Source organism: Pithys albifrons, chromosome 4 (assembly GCF_047495875.1).
Source record: "Pithys albifrons albifrons isolate INPA30051 chromosome 4, PitAlb_v1, whole genome shotgun sequence".
NCBI classification, from domain to species: Eukaryota; Metazoa; Chordata; class Aves; order Passeriformes; family Thamnophilidae; genus Pithys; species Pithys albifrons.
The window spans coordinates 5,940,453-5,961,816 of record NC_092461.1 but is presented as its reverse complement, the minus strand read 5'-3'; the positions used below and the strand labels follow the sequence as shown (position 1 = coordinate 5,961,816).

Sequence of the window (21,364 nt, the reverse complement as noted above, 5' to 3'; positions counted from 1 at the left end):
TAAAACCAACTTTAAAACATTGCTAGTGAACTTGACAGACCAGCTCATTACCTTGAGGTTTTTGGTTGGTTTTTGTTGTTGTGTTCTTGAAACTTGCATTTACAGTTCTGCAAAAAAACTAAGTGAAGGACACACAAGATCTTTAGGAACACTAACTCTGCTATCCACTTTGAAAGAAAATCCTTCTAGAATCAAAACAGTGTACCACAAAATGAAGTAGGAATTGAACTGACCTTTAAAATCTTAAATGTTTTTACTGATGAAAAACTAGAAAGTTTCACAGCCAAATTAAAACTAGAGTTTTAAAATAATTTATTCAGTCACATAAATACTTTGTAACATTTGCATGTTCCCTTTTTCACATCCTTGGCACACAATATAGCTCTTAACTTTTACAAAACTAGTGTAAACATCCACGGAAAACAAAATGAGAAGAAAGTGGGATGACATACATAAAAATTCAATAAATAGCAAATGGAGTGAATAATTGAAGGAAAACCCCGAATTATTTCCTATAAAGGAGCATTTACTTCAAGAAACTTTAAATTTTTAAAAAATAGTGAATTAAAACTCAATTTCCATTTTTCTACCATTGTTGTATTTAATCAGATACATGATACAATTCTTCAGTTCGAATTCTTGAATGAGCAACAGCAATTCAATGCAACTGTATTATCTGAAGTTTTGGTTCACATACAGAAGGTTACAAAACAACACTTGCCAGTAGAGGCTTTGGACAGTATAACTTCTAAACTCCCAAACCTCCTTCTAACACAGCATTAAGGTTTTCCTTAATGAGCATTAGTGTATAATCTGTTCTTGATGAAGACGACGTTGGACAGATGCTGTCGGACTCCTGGGTAATGCTGAATGTGGTTGAACCAGCGTGACACGTTAAGGTACTGCTCCTTTTCTTGCACTGTGAGGTCCACCTGCATGGGAATAAATACAAGGCACCAGTAACATCAGGCACTGCATCATCAGTGTCGTAACATGTGGTAGGGCAAAATAAGAATGGACAGTTTTAGAAATTATTTCAATGTGAAAGTACGCTGTAGATCGTGGTGGCTGACGAGATTAATGAGGCACAGCTCGCTGATATCACACACAAAGATTGTTTATTGAATTACTTCATGTAGAAAGAAAAGACAGGGAAAGATCAAAAACTAAAGCCAAGCTCTAACTTTAAATTACACAATATATATCCTTAATTCCCACCCATAGCTCTATCTTATAGGTTGAATAACAGTGTCTATAAAACTCATCACAGCTTTTAATTGGATGACACTTTTAGACAAATGTTCATGATTGCCATGAGAACTTTATCTCTCCAAACATTCCATTCCCATGGGCAGGATGACCCAAAGCCTCTCTATCTTCTTTTGTTTTTGCTAGCTGTTGGTCTTTCTCACAGAACTAATTTAGCACCTGCCAGTAGGCCTTAGAAACTGCCTGCAGTTTTAAAAACCCCTTTCTCAGCTCAAAAATATTTCTGTTTTACATTTAAACTCAAGGAAGTTGTTACAGTCTGGCAGTATTTTATCTTACTTTCACATACTAATATGTAAGCCTAAGATATGTATGAACTTTTGTTTACTCAAATGAACAGACCTGGAAGTGGAATGATATGTATGATAAAGAGGGGGAAAAGCTTGCTTGGATTTAATGCATCTGTCTATTCATGGGGTCAGCAATACAGTATTGAGAGGTGCAGGGAAAGAGTTTCACAACATGTACAACCCTTTCATGTTATAATTTAGCAGTCAGTCTTGCCTCACATGCAGACTGACTACTTTGTGTTTCCAGGTGTATTCTAAGTACAGGAATAAGTTTTTTAAAGGCAATTTGAGACTGGATAGATAATTGGAAGTTGATTATTGCCTAACATGGAATAAGTTACTAAGAATCAGCATAGCCTAAAACACTTAATTGTTTGGATGTACTAGCTCACATCATTAAGACAGCAGTGGCATGATTCAAATTACTACAGTAAAACAAACTGGAAACCTGTCCATGCTTCATAAAAATATGTAAGTATTATCACCTAGTCCTACAGTTTGAGGTCCTATTGTTCACTGGAGTTCTCAAGTTGAGAGCACAGTCACTTGCTTATTTCAGCCCAGATCTAAACAGCTGCAAGATCAGTCAGGAAGAAGTTTCCAACTATCCCACAGCTACTGCAACAGCTCCTTGCACAGGAATTGTGGCTAAGATACATGCAGAGCTTCAGGCCTGTCCTTAATCAGAGGACTGGCTCAGATAAAGCCATCTACAGTTACAGATCCAAACTCAACCTCTGATAGTCTTCTAAGTTCAGGTCTGCAGCATCCTCAAAGCTTCACTACAACAAGGTCTGTTATTACTTCAGAGTGTTTCAAGCCACCTGCAAAACTATTCCCATCCTTTATTTCTTGTATTACTCCTTGATTAGCAATTTCATGTCTCCTAATGCCTCTGTAATCAAGTTAGCTTATCAGTTTAGGTAACAATCTCTTTCTTCACATTAACCTACTACAACTGAATTACAAATGGGGTAGTCCTCAAAAGAGCCTACAAAACCTGCATCAAGAACAAAATGTGATCTTCACATCAACTACTCTATCTCACCAATACTGAAACCAATCAGTGCAGGATTCCCCTCAGTTCATTTTCATCAAGCTTAACTTAAGTCCTGACAATGCCTGCAGCCAATGAAAAAGGGCCCATCTGTAGAGGACAGTTTTAACAGACAAATCACTACCTAGACATGGCTAATATTTTTCATGTTTAGATTTCTCAAGCTAATCTAGGTTAATGCCCTCCTCAAAAGCTAAACAGATGGCATATTCCTGATGCTTTGTTCTACAAATGCTGGATTTTATGGATGCTGCAGGTTCATTGCAAATTTGGTCTTGGGCACAGGACAGCTGGAAACAAATCTGTTGGAACGAGTTTTAGATCACAGAAAGAGCTCTATACATGTTCACTTACACTGTACGAGTGAAAAGCTGCTGTTTCAAACCAAGTCTCATGTTTAATTTCACCTTGTGACACACCATCCTTTGGATTCCACGAGTTACCTTTAACACTTGCCCCTTCCCCTTGCTGTTCTCTCTCACAGCCCAGCAGCTGGTTGAGAACTGGGAATTTTTAAATGTGTAAGGGCAAAAAGAAAATAAGGAAGATGAAAATACTGGAAGATGAACCAGCAGAAAACTACCAGGGAAGAAGAATTCACGGAGTTGCAGGAAGGGATTCTAAACCAATGGCACATAGCACTAAACCCCTATTAACAGAATTTAACTACCTGAAGGGAAGTTCTAACCCAGTAGGGTCTCTTCTCCCAGGCACTCAGCAATAGGACAAGGGGGCACAGACTCAAGCTCTGACAGGGGAAATTTAACTTGGAGATCAGAAAAGAATTCTTTCCAGAGAGAGTAATCAGGCATTGGAATGGCCTGCCCAGAGAGGGGGTGGATTCCCCATCCCTGGAGGTTTTTAAAGTGAGATTGGCCGTGGCACTGAGTGCCATGATCTGGTAAAGGGACTGGAGTTGGACCAAGGGTTGGACTTGATGACCTTGGAGGTCTTTTCCAGCCCAATCAATTCTGTGATTCTATGATAAAAGCAAGAATCCTGTGGCTCCTAAAGCCAAGTAGCTGCTCTTCCTATGGAACTCACATACCTACAAGCAGAGCGCTACACGTGTATTTCCACAAAAAAGTTCTGCAGCTTTGAACTGCTGTGAGCCCCAGTTTAGGCAGTATGAGAAGATCTGCTTTTCTTGCTGCTAGCATGGAAATGTTAACACTATTCCTGCAGCTGTACAGTCTGATAGAAATGCACAGAGAAATCAATTAAAATCAGCCACATTTTTGCTGATCTAGAAATAAAAGTTATTGGCATTAGCTGAGTGGAAGAGAATAACACTAATAAGGGAAAAAAAAGCCTCCAGAATTTTACAAACAAGAAGTGGAAGATATTTAATTCTAACACCCAGTAATTCACAAATTGCCCAAGTTTCTGAAAGGGCAGTATATTCAGGACCAAAAAAAAATGCAGTACAATTTAAGGGAAGATGCTTTTGATCCCCTGCAGTGCTTTATAATTAATGGTAGTAGGAAGCTGATGCTTAATATGAAGCTGTAGAACCATTCACAAAGTAACACAGAGCTGGAAAAGAACAATGTGTGTACTGCTAGGCCACCTATAAAATACTCAATGTGAAGAAAAGTATGTAAGTATGAGCAGATACTAAATGATGACTAAGGTCCTTGAGTTTACAGTAATTTTTTTTCAAAGTCTTTAATGGGTAAGCACTTGGTCATGAAAATGCTGAACTAAACTTTACATTTTGCAGCAGGCACAGTATTTTCTCCCCATAATTTTATACTGCTAATTTTCAATCTTTTTATTTCCTCAATGTAAATAAAAAATAAAAATCTAGAAAACTAGTCCTCTTTCATTCTGTGAGCATAGTGAAAAACCATCTGAAGGGCAAAACAGGCTGCTACTCTCATAATAAAGCCCCTTTCTGCACTCTAGGCACAAGAAGAAAGATCTCTCTACTTATTTACATAATGTGCTCTATCAGTGAAATATATTAAAAAGCACTTTGTGGCATGCTCTACTTTTTACTTGGAACATAACTCTTAGGTTAATTGTTTAGAGATCACTTCCATGGCATTTCTTACAACATTTTGTTAGATGGGTATTTTCTGTTCTTCCTCATTAAATTAGATAATTCCCCCAAGTTAAGAAAGGCTGCTGTTCTGCTGTTAAAATAATTATTTGCTATTAAAGCAATTATTTTAATAGCAAAGAAGCAGACACTCAATTTGACAGGCTTTTTTTTCATGTCATGAAAAAAAAGGAAGTCTTGTTCTTCCACCACAAAGCTCATAAAGGGGAATGAAGGTGGTCATCAAACAATGCAACTCTCAGAATTGCTGCAAGGGCTATAAATACACAAGCTTTAATTATATTTGCTTTCCACAGCATTGGGGATGCAGGCACAAACTCCCATTCCCACATCCAGCATGTGCACAGAAACCCCAAAAATACGTGGCTACTTCTGAAGCTCTTCAGCATCAAGAAAAGGCTAAAATACTGTTACATTTCTTACATTTAGCTTTTAGATATGGAAGAAAGAGAAAAAACCCAACAGCTGGATGGTGTATTTCAGGACATCCATGTGCTTTCACATAGTTTTGACTCATTTACTGCTGTTAAAGGAACAGCTTAAAAGTAAATCTTTAAGTAAAAACCGTTTTTTTTTTTTGCAATTCAGTTTAAGAAACATTTTTAGCATCATTCTTTAGAAGGAAAGTCTGTTTTCTCAGTACTAAAATAAGCAGCCTATCAGTGAATAGTAACAAAAATTCATGGCAATCTGTTTACTACAGGAAATGTTCATCATGGAAAAAAATAACTACAAAATAGACTACTATTGCAGTCTCACTATAGTTCAGTATTAGGGGCTGTGGCTCAAGGGGAACAGCCCAGTTTGTTTTGCACTTGATTGTATTCAATTTGACTGCAAAATTTTGACTGAGGCTTCTTCCATTTGCAGATATAAAACTTCACCCATAAGTTATTTTCCAGACCTTATTAAACAAATTTTGAAGTCAGACATAGAGATCTGAGTCCACTTTTGGTTCTGACAAATTTTTTAAGTATAGAAACAGATTGATCTTCACATTGATTATTCCTCTTAATATAGAACTAGACTTGTGTCATAGGTTCAGCAAGACAACTTGTGCTGTTCTTATATACTTAAGAATAAAGGCATCATGAAACTTTTTCTTTGTAAATTTAAATTAAAAAACAAATATAAAAACAAGTTCATTACCAAGAGGGAATTTAATGCTTACTGATTGCCTGAGCTATCCTCAAGCAATGCTTCCAAATTCATGTTTTCTCTGCAATCTGTGCTTTAACCTACAAGAACTTCATTGTTCATCGTATTTATTCACACATGGATTTAAGTAATTGAAGTGTCTCTAAGACAACAATATTTACATTACATACACAGAGACATCAATTACATATGACAATGTAGATCACACTGACTGAAGGGAAGTTCTGGCCAAGTGGGGGTTGGTCTCTTCTCCCAGGCACTCAGCAATAGGACAAGGGGGCACGATGGGCTCAAGCTCTGCCAGGGGAAATTTAACTTGGAGATCAGAAAAAAATTCTTTCCAGAGAGAGTGCTCAGGCATTGGAATGGGCTGCCCAGAGAGGGGGATGGATTCCCCATCCCTGGAGGTTTTTAAACTGAGATTGGCCGTGGCACTGAGTGCCATGATCTGGTAAAGGGCCTGGAGTTGGACCAAGGGTTGGACTTGATCTTGGAGGTCTTTTCCAATCCAATCCAATCCAATCCAATCCAATCCAATCCAATCCAATCCAATCCAATCCATGATTCTATGAAAAGGCAGGTGGTATCAAGCATTACACTTTTGGGTGTTTGTGATCTGTACTATGATGCAGAACAACAATGCATACAATTTATTTCCTGCCTTATTACTATGAGCATGTATTTCTAATTAATAGACTCAAAAGAGATCCTGTCTGCAAAAAGTCTTAAACACTACCTGTGAATCTGACTCTCACTGATTAAAATACTGATTCTTTTGCCACAATATGGATTTTTAAACACATCATACTATTGTCCTTATTAAGGTAACTAGAAAGGAACAGGGAGAATGAAGGAAAAGCACAAAACTGCAGAATTCAGAGTTGCTGCTGTTTGGTTGACAAACTCAGCCAGTCAGCTCAAATGGTTCAGTCTGGATAGAAGAGACTCAGACTCCAGAACCCTTTCTGGAGAATGGAAAGGGCAAAATGAAGATGGGAGGAGTGAATGAATACAAAGATGCATGATCGGTACTCAGAAATGCTAAGAAAAAAAGATGGTAGCACAGCTGAAGAATTGAGCAACAGGACTGGGTGGTCTTAAAAACCTTTCCAAGGAAATGTACGTCAGAAGCATTTTAAAGTTTTACTACTTGGCTTATTCAGAGCCAGTAATATTTCCAGTGTTCTATTTCTAATGTCTTTTAGCATGTGGGTTTTAGTCTATCAAAAGCACAAAGATTGGCCTTAAAGGTCATTATCAGCAATATTTTCAGATCAGTTTCCTACACAACTTGATGGGCAGCAAGATCTGTGGCTCTCCCTGTGATTCCCATTTCTACCTCTTTCCTTAAAGGATTATAGGAAACATTTATTGGTATGTTGCTGAAGCAATGACAAACTGCTACCCTGGACTACATCCCATGATGGGATACAGCAGCTTTCCCTGTCTCCATCAAAATGCTCAGGGCAGAGAAGCAGCTCTGGACAGACTCTCTTCTTATTACAGGGAAAATAAAATTCATTTAACAAATACCACAGGATTCTGCAGTTCAGGATCTTACCTTTATGGCTAAGTACTAATATTAATCAATCCCGAAATCTTCAAAATATATGTAAGTCCTAGTTAGTGGCTTCCAGATTTTCCTGTTTAAGATAGTCACTCCATAACTTAACCTTTACACCTTGATTCAGAAAATCATATTTCATGAAATCAAACACTTCAGAAACAGATGCTGTACTATAAACTTGTCCCAAGTAGTGTCTGGATGGTTGCAGGCACCCAGGAGCACCAAGTCATTTGTTTTTACCATCTGTTCTATTTCCCAAAGCAATAACTTGTATCTTTTCCTCTTGATTAGGTATTCTACTCTAGAGCAAACTCTAAATTTAAAAATGCTTGGATTTTCCCCTAAGTTTTTTTTTTTAAATCTCATATGAACTCACACTCTCTTCCAGTATATAGAGTCATATTTTTAGAAAGTACTTAAGCATTTTTTCTACATCTGCATTATGAGAAAGGTAACCCATTCTGACACTTTAGTCAACACATCGATCTACTACTTAGGATATTTTACAAGGCAAATATGATTTAACAGAACTAATTCTAAGTGACTTACTCTAGCCTGTTTTCAAAAACCTTCTGAAATGAAGCTTCCTGCTCCTCTGCTTGACTCTACCATTTGAACTTTTACTCTGGACAGTCATGATACAGATACATAAAATTCTCTCTCTTTTTGGTAGTATTTCACAACTTGATTCCCCCTCCCCTCTGCCTCCATTTTGAAATGTTCTTCCACTCTTCTCCCAGAGCTCTGCTTTTAATTGTATAACAGTACCCATTCACCCAGTTCATTGAATTCACTGATTCCCAGTCACACGTGCATCTGTCAGAGGCATCTTCTTTAATTATCCTGCCCTCCCCACATTTTCTAATGGAAAACTGACGGATTTCATCTTCTCCCAAGAATTTCGTAGACCTTCTCCTGTAAGTCCTTTGCTTTCTTTAGTTGCACCCTGTGATGGGTTTGATCCATGGCTTCCTTAGTAACCAGGTGTAACTAGGGGAGAGGACATTACATAAGTATTCCACACGTGTTTTCCACGTAACAGAGAGAGAAGGGAGATAGGAAGTTGTTTAGTCTTCCTTCTTCCAGTAAAGCTTGGAGGACCAGGAGGAACCTAGATGGCCCCTTGTTTCAGTTGGTTTCCTCATGGACTGTATCTTGGCCAGTTTCCCTCCTTTCTAAAGTTTTTGACTGTATTTGTCTGTTTTGTGGGGGCGTTTTTCTTGTTTTTGTCCCTCCTTATTCCTTGTTACCCATTCCCTCTTGCCTTTTTCCCTGGGCCCCCCCCCAAATGGTGTGTACTAATTGCACATGTGGTTGTGGATGTTAGAAAATATAATTTCTGTTTTAATTCAGTTCGGTTTTCTTTGAGTTTCTTGCTTTCTTTTCAGTTTTTTTTTCCTTTGCTGTGAAGACTTTGGGAGGGAGGGAGGGAGGGAGGTGGGCAGTTCTGGCTTGGCAGGGGAGGTTGGGCTAAACCCAGACACACCCACTCCAGAGAATGACAATGGCTCATTTCCAAATGCATTCCAGCACCAAATGCAAGTAACTTTTACTGCTTTATCTTTAATTAACATACGAGGTTCAGAACTGAAGGTGCAATACCTTTTGAGCTGACTACAAAGAATCTCAACATCTTCCCCATTCAGGACAAACTTATTTTTGGGTTTTCTTGTGATTTTTTTTCCCCCATCTCCTAAGCACCAGCTTCCCATGTTATTTTATTATGTACCTTTATCAAGACTTATCATTCAAGTCTTGAAACACAAGTGACAATTTGTTATGGCTCTAACCTTTTTATATGCATTTCATCCCTCAGGAGCTTCATTTACAGGCATCTGACACATCTTTTTAGTTTAATTTATTTATTTCTCCACGTAATTCTGTAAGCAGCCACGTTTCAAACTTGAACAATTAAAAGTCCTCAAGCCTAGAAAAAATAGGTATCATCCTTGCTACATTATACAGAGGAAACTAAAGCATTCTGGACACTACAGGTAAAACACTTCTTTTGACAGATCCACAGCAAAATATTAAAGTAAACAATTTAAAACCAAGGTTTTTTTTCTCTGTTCTGATAAATAACAATTGTGAGAGTTGTACATATAAAAATAATGCAACTAATGCTTACCATGATATGGTGCAATCCATAGTACATCAGAATGTCTGCTAAGGTAAAAATGTTTCCTGCAAGGTAGACTTTATCTTCAAGGTGCATGTTAAGTTCCTAAAAAGGAAAAAGTTATTATGCTGTTGTAATATTGACTTTGTGAAACAATGTATTAAAGGCATTGTTAAAAATAATAAAAACTTCCTTTGGAGACCATGCATATAAAATAAATCCCAGCTTTAAATTAGCCCAAATCAGCAAATGAGGAAAACAATAAAAGAAGAAAGATTCTAAAGACTGAGTGAGAAGATAAACTAAAATATCACCATTCTTTGACAGCAAGAATTAGGAAGCATTTAAATGCTGGTGTCTAAAAAAAGTGATTTACATCTAGTCAATTTTTTGTAAATACACCAGTGCAATTTATTTTAATCTGACTCCACAGAAATACTTTCAAATCTGTCTCTTCTTGGCTTTGAATTACTGGAATTCAAAACTGAAAGAGTTGTGGGTATTTTTATGAGAACAAGTGACTCAAAAGTACTGCTGTTATATGTTTAACATTTGATTAGTAGAAAATGCAGTCCTGGGATCAAAGGGGAGCTGCTCCTCCAGCAGCAACTCCTGCTCTCCAGGACTCACTCAGTGCACCTGGTCAGCAAGGTGCTGAACTCCAAATCATAGAATGGATTGGGTTGGAAAAGACCTCTGAGATCATCAAGTCCAACCCTTGGTCCAACTCCAGTCTCTTTACCAGATCATGGCACTCAGTGCCACGGCCAATCTCAGTTTAAAAACCTCCAGGGATGGGGAATCCAACCCCTCTCTGGGCAGCCCATTCCAATGCCTGAGCACTCTCTCTGGAAATAATTTTTTTCTGATATCCAACTTAAATTTCCCCTGGCAGAGCTTGAGCCCGTGCCCCCTTGTCCTATTGCTGAGTGCCTGGGAGAATCAGGGAGAGTGGAGTGGGAGACAAAAGTGTTTCAAGCTTAATGCTGGGAACTTGGTATCCATCAGCTGGTACCACTTGGCACCTGCTGTCATTAATCTTGAAATCACTGCCAGCAATTCTTAGTGAGTGACACTGTCAATTCAGCTCCTTTCCAAGTCTCTAAAAACAGGGCACTGCTTCAGCATTTTAATATCATGTCTCAACTATTCCCCATCAGGAAATAGGGGGAGGCTTCCATTCAGGTTCAGTAAATAAATATTTCAAACCTGTATTACAGAAAAGACCCCTTTTCATGGCTTTTTGTATGCAATAATTCCCTGCCAGAAAACAAGAGCTGACAGACTCATTGTTGCTCAAGCTTGTCAGTTTGAGAACAGGGGCATCATCACACATCAACTCTCCCTCTTTACCTGTCCTTCCTTTTCTCCACATCTGACCTGCTTCTCATCCAATCTGTGATCACCTCTCTGTTCCTACTTCCCCTTAAAGGAAGAAATATAACCACAAACAAAACTGCCCACTTTTTGCTGATCCCAGCATAAGCAAGCTTTAGTTTTACATTATTCTTTTCAGAAATGTACAGAAACAGTTTCCCAGCCTGTCCTTGGATTTGGAAACTCTCCTTGTGAGCTGTGCACTGACTTTTTTCTCCCTCAGACATCTCCTTAAGCCACTCCCTGCCCCAAAACCAGAGGTAAGCAGCTTAAACATAACTAACATTTAAAAAAATTTTAACTTTTCAGTCTCAATTACAGCACATTCCATTTTAAGACAGCTGTTTATTAAAAAGAATTAAAAACATCTAAGGCAAGGAGAAGGGGTTAATAATTAGTGAACAGTGTAGAAATTATATTTAGCCTCATGCATGTTGCACTTTTTGTGGTTACATAATTTTACTGATACAGAGATATCCCACAGTGCATATACTAAAAATAAAACAAAACTAACACAAAACTGAAATGCTGAGACTTTAAGACAACTGACCTTGCATTTGCATTTGATGAGTTTGACTCCATTATGCCACCTTACTATTCCTGTGATAACCTCTTCATGACAGGACTCTTGTACTTCTGTAATATTTAACCATCCTCATGTCTGCTTTGATTTCTTTTATTAGAGCAAATCAGGGAAAAATATTAACCCCTGCATAGTTAAAATTCTGTAAGGTCAACTGCCCCTGGCAATCTTTTCTTTGGACTGGTTTACTGCTTTGTTCATGTTAGTCAGTGCTCAAATTACCTTAAACATGTAACTACAGTTCTGTGGAATTTCCTACACAAAAAACAAAGGCAAAGGCAATGTTAAGAAGACAAAACTTGCAGGAAGAAAACAAAACAACCAACCTAGAGACAGGTTTACTAGAAAAAAACAAACCATAGACTTGTCTGTTCTGACAGAGACCTCTGAGTAGCAATTTTCAATTCAATTAATCAGACTTTCCACATGCATTATAATAAAAATTAACACCACTTAAATTGTATTTCCCCCCTCACATCCCTGTTTTTCTTAGCCTAGGCTATGGAATGAGGATTTTGTAAAATAAAAAGCTCATAATCTCTGAAGGTACAATTCACCACAGTTACTTCCCTGCTCAGATTTTGGATTTCTGCATCAAAGAAACTACATCATGCTAATTCTGAGTTTTATAATGAGTGTGTACACTCAAAATAGTCATCAATAAAAAACCACAACAACCCAAAACTTTAAAGACAAGGTAAGCCATTACAGCGTGAACAATTATTTATTCTGGTTCATCAAACTTTATGAAGTCAGTTAACTGAGCAAATTCAATTTGACAAAAATGGTTTAATCTTGTATAAATTTGCATTAGTTTACAATTCTGGTGTTGAACATGTACTTTCCTCCTGTGAAATCCAGACAGATATTCCTATTTCATTCTTCAAGTCAAGATAATTCAGAAGCACCACAGTAATTTCTTTTCCATGTGCATTGGGCACACTGAGTTAATCTTCCCTCACGGGTTATGCTTCCCAGGGATGATTATATTACTGGCTTGTAGCCAACTGAGTTAAAACTCCTGAAAGTCAAGTTTTCTTAAGTGACCATGGTATTAAAGTGAAATAGTGTCCCTGTCCTAGGGAGATTAATGAAAATATGAACACAAAACTCCACTGAATTTCTATTACATGCAGGAAATTCAGGTCTGTTTGCTTTTATCTCTAACTATGTCTTTCATGTACTGAACTCCACAGTCTTGGAATTTGCTTGTAACTGTAAACTTACTGTTGCAATACCTCAGGAAACTCAAACTTCCAATAGGTATTTATGGCACAGCTCAGTACAATGAACTAATATACACTGAACAAATGCAGCAATTAAAATTTCATTTTTAGATATGAGGGTAAAAAAGTAATGGAAGATGAGATAGAGATACTGCATTATTTATGGACTAACCAATGGATTTCCATTTGCCTGTTCTGTGGAAAAAAAAATCCAATTGTTTTCATGCCAAGTAACAGGTTTAGGCAACACAAACCTATTTTCCTAAGCCAACTGTGACAGCTCCACAACATCCCATCCCTGGCTCACTTCTGACCAGCCCACAGAAATGCTTACTATCTTTTAAATATGTAATCTAATTATCTGTAATTCATTTAATCCACTAATGCACCTGAATCCCTTTCAGCCCCTGCAGGTTGGAACAGCAGCTTGGATAAGCAACAGTTCCTTCTTACCAAGACTCAGTGGGTTACAATGGACCTCATCATAGTGTGAGTTTGTTTTGGATATTTTGTCCACAACATCCTGCTGGTGTTTGTACTTCCCTTACACACAGAGGCACGTCCTTTCAGTCAGCAAGATTCTTAAGGTCATTTATGCCCTGAATGCCTTTATGTCTATCACACCATGCAAAGACAAAAAGCTGAGCACTCTCAAATGCCTCATGAAAGCCCCTGACAGTGCAGAACCCAAGAAGGGGTTTCTGCAGCCACATCCAGGAAAAGCAGAACTGCACTGTTGGTGCTTAGCCATGTTTTTAATTCTCGTGCAAAAATCTTTTGTCTTAGCAGCAAATTATGAGCTAGACTTGGTCTAGAGGAACATTATATTCAACATACTCAGTTGAATAATCAGACAAAAAAATATTGTTCCAATAATCAAAATTCAATTGTTTAACCTGTAAATGCACAAAAATACCCTGGTGCTAAAAGAAGAGGTAGAGAAGTGAACCCAGAAAGTTGAAGTTTCAAAAACACCTGGGCAAGCCTGCCAAAGTAAGCATCCCATTTAGAACTCTAACAAAAAACAGTGTACATGAACTGTGGATTAACAGCATGGACAGAGCATGGACTAACCTGTTTCTGTATCTGTGCAAACAGTAATTTTTCAAGCAAACACATTAGACAGGATGATCAGATTAGATAAGAAGGTTTCTTATTCAAATTTCTAACTGTATTTCATGCTGACAGCTGGACAGCACAGGAGATTGGGATTAAGTTGGCTGAAATCATGGAACACTCCTCTGCATGAGGAACAAAGTAGTACACAAAATTTCTTGCTTTTAATTATCCTTCAGGGAGCAGAGCGTGCTACATTTCTGTGGATGCTCCCAGTTACTCAGCAGATGCTGAATATGCCCAGAGATGAAGTGGGGAATGAAAAATACACAAGTTTTAAATACCTAAAATTGACAAAACAGAGACACTAAAATCTTCTGAACAGAGTTCATCGAAGTCTAAGTAGACATTTGATGGCACAAGTGGTTCACAAAGGTCCTCAATTCCTTCCCTGAGGAGCAGAAAAACTACTAGTTATCAAGCACGATGACTCAGTAATTTTCAGATTTTTTTTCCTTATGTAGCTTAAGTTACCACCAACAAAACATCAAAGAACAAAGGAAAATACTCTTTTATTCTGTGGAAAAGAAAGTTGACATAATGCATGGGGTATTATGTTATCACTGCTACTGACATTCATCATCCCCACATATCTGCTACAGAACAGTCAGAAGTACTGCTCTCATTTATTTTGACCAGTAGAGAAGCACAAATCTAAATTTACACAAAACCACAAGCCCTTCTATTGACCTGTTCTGATCAGTGTGGCATTTGCTCTGAAGGAACACAAAAACCCAGTTGAGATTGTCTGTTTCTGTTTTCATGCCAAGTAACAGGTTTAGGCAACACACAGACTTAAGAACCCATTTTCCTAAGGCAAACAGATCCTTCCTGTTCAAATTAACAAACATTACACCAGTAACTTATTGACATTTTGCAGAACCACATCTCCTCAGTTAAGGGTTAAATAGAGCCTCAAGTTTGCAGCAGAAGCAACTGAACTGTTTTTGGCACAGCTTATTATAAATTGTGGCTCTGGGCTGCAACTGTCCCGAGACTGCCATTGTGGATTCCACACACGTTGTAAAACTACAGCCTCAGACTTCCCTCCCTATTTCAGTTTTTCTTCTTTTTTTTCCCACCCATACTCCCTTTTGGCAGAGTATATTTTAATGGTAGGCTGCCTCTTTTCCTGATTAATCGTGGTGGCAAGAGAACAAATTAAAAAAAAAGTTCCTTAATTGCTATACTATGAAATTACTAGAGCTGGAACAATTCCACAGCAGCCCTGTGTTAAAATAAATTGTAATTATTCAACACTTGCTAAGTAAAAAAAAAAGCACAGGAACACTTTAAAATGATAATAATCTATTAGTCTATACTTAAAGGCAGAGATTCTCCATCGAGTGACACTGATTGTTTCTCAGTAAGGAAATTTCCTTGGACACACTTGATTTATCTACTTACCTGTATTTCAGTATATTGTCCTTTCTACACAGCCAGTGTTGCTAAGGCAAAAACTGAAGAGAGACACCAGTTCCAGCACAAAACTGCCCTATCTCTGCATCTGGCTTTCATACTGAAATGCAGTTCTGCAAATTGCCTGCATGTCTGTGCTGACAATGTAGATACCAACACCAAAGCCACTCAGAGCAGATGTATTTTGTTGTAAGAAAACAAAGAACTGCTTTTGGTTTTTATATCACAGAAGGGCAAAAGAGGAAAATAAAAGTCAGTTATCTGTTCCCATATGGTCTTCTCATAGTTCAGGAGAAGAGGAAGCATCACAAGTTTGTTCAAAAAATGACTGAAACTGTATGAAACTTGTTATAAAACTTTTTTTAAAAACAGGTAGGTAACAGGAACCTCCAAGGGCCACAGGTAAACCCAAAATTAAATCCTGATTAGTCAATGCCCCCTTCAATCAAGTTCTGAAAATCCCAACGGGGAAGAGTTTCCATGTGATATCTGTAGACTAACCAGGACTGTGAGGTTTTGGTAACATTTTCATACAGGAAATTAGAGCAGGGATGTTACAAAAACAGAAGCAATGTAAACAAACTCATAATATTGAGGGGCTGGAGTGGGGCCAGAGAAGAGCAACGAGGCTGGAGAAGGGACTGGAGCACAAGTGCTGTGGGGAGAGGCTGAGGGAGCTGGGGGTGTTTAGCCTGGAGAAGAGGAGGCTCAGAGGTGACCTCAGCACTGTCTAGAACTCCCTGAAGGGAAGTTCTGGCCAGGTGGGGGTTGGTCTCTTCTCCCAGGCACTCAGCAATAGGACAAGGGGGCACGATGGGCTCAAGCTCTGCCAGGGGAAATTGAAGTTGGAGAGCAGAAAAAATTCTTTGCAGAGAGAGTGCTCAGGCATTGGAATGGGCTGCCCAGAGAGGGGGTGGATTCCCCATCCCTGGAGGTTTTTCAACTGAGATTGGCCGTGGCACTGAGTGCCATGATCTGGTAAAGGGACTGGAGTTGGACCAAGGGTTGGACTTGATGCTCTTGGAGGTCTTTTCCAACCCAATCCATTCTGTGATTCTGTGATAATTAACCAATGGAAGATATTCCCTAAACACAAGGAAATCAAGATAGCTCAGATAATTTGGGGTGTAAGTGAGAGAAATGGTTTTCAGGACTTTCACCAGGTTGGTAAAGCAGGCATGACATTCCAAGTCCTCAAGATCAGGCTGGCTGTCAGCTTGAAGAGGGCAACAGATTAATAACAAAGTTTTGCTTTGCATCATTTTAAGATGCAAACCAAAGTCAAACTAAAGTCAACGAAAGCTACTTCTAAACCCAGACTCACTAGTAGGACTGAGCAGTATAACCTTCCATCTAAAACATACTTTCAAAGTTAAATAACCACTGTGAAAACTGATTGAATTTCACTACATGCTTAGTAAACAGCGCCCTCAGCACTTAACAGTGTTAAAGCAAATTTTCTTTTCAAGTTGTTCCCACAAGACTGCAAAAACACTAATCAACAGTCACAAGGAGTAAGAAGATAAACAGAGTAAGTTTTGCTATCTACTCCTTGCCATCTGGCTGCTCAAATAACAGGGTGACCCTTGAGATTTTCTTTTCTGCTTCCACCTGTTCAAGAGGAAGGAAGCTTCAGACTGCAGGAAAAGTTTAGTAACAGCACACCAAGCAAGGTCTCCATACAAAGTAACTCGATGTAAAGGGCAGTTTGGCACAGGTTCCTTTATGATTTCACTTTCACACAGAATTCTGTCCAATAACTCATTCTGGCATCAATGCCAATCACCACAACATCAAGCATGGCCTGTATTCCATAAGTACAAAAAAAATAAGAATAGTTGTTCAAACAATCAGAGAAAGGGAACCTTGAAATGCAACACCAACTTGTTTACAACCAAGGCCTTATGAAGACAGTGAGAAACTGGCATCTTCCACAGGCAGCTGAACATTCTCTAAACTACATGGAATGCCTTGCTCTGCTTCATACATTTTACAGGTTTAGCTGTTTTCCCTCCTGTTTCAGGTCACTAAAAGTGAAAAGCAACTGGCAGAATAAAAGCCAGTACTTAATGGTACTGTGAAGCTTTTAGTGTTTGCTCAGTTAATTATTAACTGGACATTCACACACACTGTAACCTTCTTCCAGGTCTAATCACTCCAAAATTGAGTGCCCAGGTAATTAGGTATTCCTTACCTTCAGAATGATTCTAGTATCTTCCTTACTAGAGCCTCCATTTACTCGAGTCACTCTGTATTCCAGCCACTGCTGGACCACAGCCTTCTCCTCGGCGGTGCTGCCGAGCAGCTGCTCCTTCCTGGCCCGCCTGACCAGGTGGGCAGCGATGGTCACCAGCCCTGTCAGCCCAGGGCCACTGTTGGTTTGGAGAACAGGAACCTGAAGTGGGGAAAAACTTAAGATTAATCAGCTAATTGAAAAAAGCAGTCTCTAAATGAATAGCTATTGGTTTTTACAGCTCCTCAAAAGGATATTTAAAGCACTCAGCAAGGACTGAGGGAGCTGGGGGTGTTTAGCCTGGAGAAGAGGAGGCTCAGAGGTGACCTCAGCACTGTCTGGAACGCCCTGAAGGGAAGTTCTGGCCAGGTGGAGGTTGGTCTCTTCTCCCAGGCACTCAGCAATAGGACAAGGGGGCACGATGGGCTCAAGCTCTGCCAGGGGAAATTGAAGTTGGAGAGCAGAAAAAAATCCTTTGCAGAGAGAGTGCTCAGGCATTGGAATGGGCTGCCCAGAGAGGGGGTGGATTCCCCATCCCTCGAGGTTTTTAAGGTGAGATTGGCCATGGCACTGAGTGCCATGATCTGGTAAAGGGACTGGAGTTGGACCAAGGGTTGGACTTGATGATCTCGGAGGGCTTTTCCAACCCAATCCATTCTATGATTCAATGTATCAGAATTTAGAAGCACTCCTAGTAAAGGCAGTACCATCAAAACCAAGGCTGCTTTTCACTCCTTGGGGTGGTTTACTTTCAGTTCTTAACAGAAGAAGAACATGAACAAACCACGACACCTTTAGCTCCAATTACTCAAATTCTGACTAGATTAGCCATAAATAGTATTGCTTGTTCCAAACCTGGCACAAAGTTTATTAACTAACTTTAACTCCCTCTCAAATTCAGGACTAAGTGAAGACTGTAAAGTCAGTGGCATCCAACTTCTCTCTGATCGAGGACACTGCAGCGACCACACCTACTGAAATTCTTATTCACTCTCACTGTGCCATTCCCAAACACCCTGACAGGAGGCAGCAGCTCCCTGGCAGTGGGAGGACAACCCAACACAGCTCCATGTCTCTATCCATGTCTGTTAGTGACAGCAGCACGTGCCAAACTGTGAGAAAGGAAACTGAACCACTGAGTCAAGAAATGAAGTGAATGAATCAAAACTCACTGCAAGTCCATTCAGTCATTTATGATACCAAATGACAGAAATTGATTAAAATACAATACTGGTTTTTTTAAAGTATCTGACCACACAGAGCAGTCTGTTTATGTTCAGATTTATTAAATCTAAGTTTGAAGCATAATATTTTTGTAGTTGCATAAAATTCTTTGACTACTAATAAGTTTTTTTCCACTGAACACGCAGACAGAAAAATTACAGACAAATCCAGTTATTTTTTCCCCCCAGCCTTGGGCTTTACAGCAAATAGCACTAAGTATTGGTCAGGTTGTTAAATAATTTAAGGCAGCTTTAGCAACTAAAAATTACACACAGATATACGGGACTCTGATCATAAATAGTCAATTAAACCCCCCAAACCATAAGGAAAATACACAGTTCCTTTTCTCCACTGACCTTCTCCAGAAGGGAGTATCATGTAAAGGGCCTCACAAATTTGTGACACTTTCTGCCCTATTATTACATTGTTTTATGCCTCAGGTGCCTCTTAAACCACAGAACTTGATGTTTCCATACAAACTTCAAAACACGAAGAGATCTCGAAGAATGATCAAGGTTGGAGGAGACCTTCAAGATCATCAGGTCCAGCCCAGCACTGCCCCTGTAACCTCAGAACCACAAAACCACATTTACCCAGTGCCAGATCCAGATGTCTCTTAAACACCTCCAGGGATGGTGACTCCACCACCTCCCTGGGCAACTTATCCCAATGCCTGACCACAGGGAACAAATTTTTTCTAACATCTGATCTGAATCTCCCCTGTCTCTGTTTAAGGCCCTTTCCCCCGGTCCTCTCACTGCAGGCAGGACAGGCCCCACCTCTCTAGATCTCCTTTCTCATAGGAATAATTTATAAGAATAAAACATTTACGAGCAAATTATCCAAAAGCAGCAGGTCCTCACTACAAACACATTCCATCTGGGCCTGCCCACAGAGGTGGTGGATTCTCAGTGGCACTCAGTGCCATGGTCTGGTTGGATCAAAGGTTGGGCTTGATCTCCCAGATCTCTCTTCCAACACAGTCCATTCTATGATTCTATGGTATTTTTTTCCATGTAATTTCACCAGCACAGATGTAACTCGCACGGGCATCGGGAAAAGACAGACAAAAGGGCAGCGCTGCAGGAACAAACACATCTCAAGCCGACACCCCTTCCCCGACACACGACACCCTTTTCACGGGCAGAGGGTTCGAGCTCAGAGGGCCGCGGGCAGCGAGGCCCTGCACCACCCACAGCACACGGGAGCGAGGAAGGAAAGGCTGGAGGAGGCACAGGCGGCCACCGCCGCCCCGCTGTGGGGCGGGAATCGCCGGAGGAGGCGTGAGGGGAAGAGCCGGGGGGACAACCCTCAGGGAAGACAGGCCAGGGAACAGAGAGCAGGGAAGGGAGGGCAGGGGACGCTGTCCCGCGCGCGCCGCCGCCCGCTCCCGGCCCCTCCTCGCTCCCTTCACCTTCCGCTGCCCCTGCACGCCGTACTTGTTCCCGCCCGGCAGCCCCAGCAGCCGCTCCAGCAGCTCCAGCTCCGCCGCCCCCGGCGCCGCCATCTTGGACGGAGTGCGCGGCACGCGGGACGAGCGGCAACAACCGCGCGCCCCATTGGCGGGCGGAGGCGCCGCGACGCAGCAAGAAGCGCCGCGGCCATTGGTCCGAGGGACACGGCCAGCCAATCAGATGACGGGGAAGGTGTGGCCTTGCTGCTCTTCGGAGGCGGGGAGGAGCGGTGGGGTCGGGCACAGCGCATGCGCAGCCGCGCTCAACCCGAGGGGCGTGGCCTCAGTGAGAGGGCGTGGCCTGAGCGGGGAAGGGGCGTGGCCGCAGTGTGGGGTAGGAGCCTGTCCGAGGGAGGGAGCGTGGCCTCAGCAAAGGGGCGTGTCCTTATCGGGGCGTGGTCTCAGTAGGGGGCGTGGCCTGCCAGTCCCGCCCCGCCCGGGGCCGTGACAGTGTCGGGGCTGTGCAGCTGTGAGGGCATTACGGAATTGACTGGCTTGGAAAGGCCTTACTGAGGCCATCGAGGCCAAACTACGGCCCGACGCCACCACCGTGGCAGCCAGACCGTGGCGCTCAGCGCCATGCCCAGTGTTTCCTTGAACCCCCCGCCCCAGGCACGGTGACTCCACCACCTCCCTGGGCAGCGCATTCCAATGTCCGATCCCTGTTTCTGTGAAGAAAATCTCATGCCCAACCTGAACCTCCTCTGGCGCAGTTTAAGGCTATGTCCTCTTATCTCCTGGGAGAAGAGCCCGACCCCCACCTGGCCACACCTGTCGGGGGATTGTAGAGAGCGATAAGGTCACCCCTGAGCATCCTTTTCTCCAGGCCAAAACTCTCAGCTCCTCCTCATAGGACTTGTGCTCCAAACTCTTCCCCAGCCCTGTTGCCCTTCTCTGGACACACTCCACCTTCGTGCTCAACATCCCTCCCTCTCCATGTCCTGGTATTCCTATCCCTTGGCTCCATTGATGTCTCTGCCACATCAAGAGCTGCCCCCTGAGGTGACTCACACTGACCCTTCACTCCCTTTTCCAGGGTTTCTCAGGGAGTGAAGGGTTTCTCAGGAATCAGGGCTAATGCTGAATCTTGTCCAAGTGTAGCTACATTTAGCAGAGAAGCCAAAGTTTTGGGGAGAGCTCCAGGGATCTGGAGAAACTAAGGAAGATTGGACAGAACCAAACTGCTACCCAAGGGCATCAAAGTAAGG

The 21,364-nt window shown here is 41.1% G+C and overlaps 1 protein-coding gene across 1 annotated transcript; it reads right to left on the bottom strand.

Annotated features, from left to right (window-relative positions):
• Positions 1 to 295: 295 nt before the first annotated feature.
• Positions 296 to 20,243, bottom strand: EEF1E1 (eukaryotic translation elongation factor 1 epsilon 1). Its single transcript, XM_071553282.1, has 4 exons — positions 20,118 to 20,243; positions 17,441 to 17,641; positions 9,535 to 9,630; positions 296 to 932 (listed from the first exon to the last, which is right to left on the bottom strand). Exons 1-4 carry the CDS (start codon positions 20,208 to 20,210, stop codon positions 792 to 794), a joined length of 531 nt encoding a protein of 176 aa, XP_071409383.1. The 5' UTR covers positions 20,211 to 20,243; the 3' UTR covers positions 296 to 791.
• Positions 20,244 to 21,364: the final 1,121 nt, after the last annotated feature.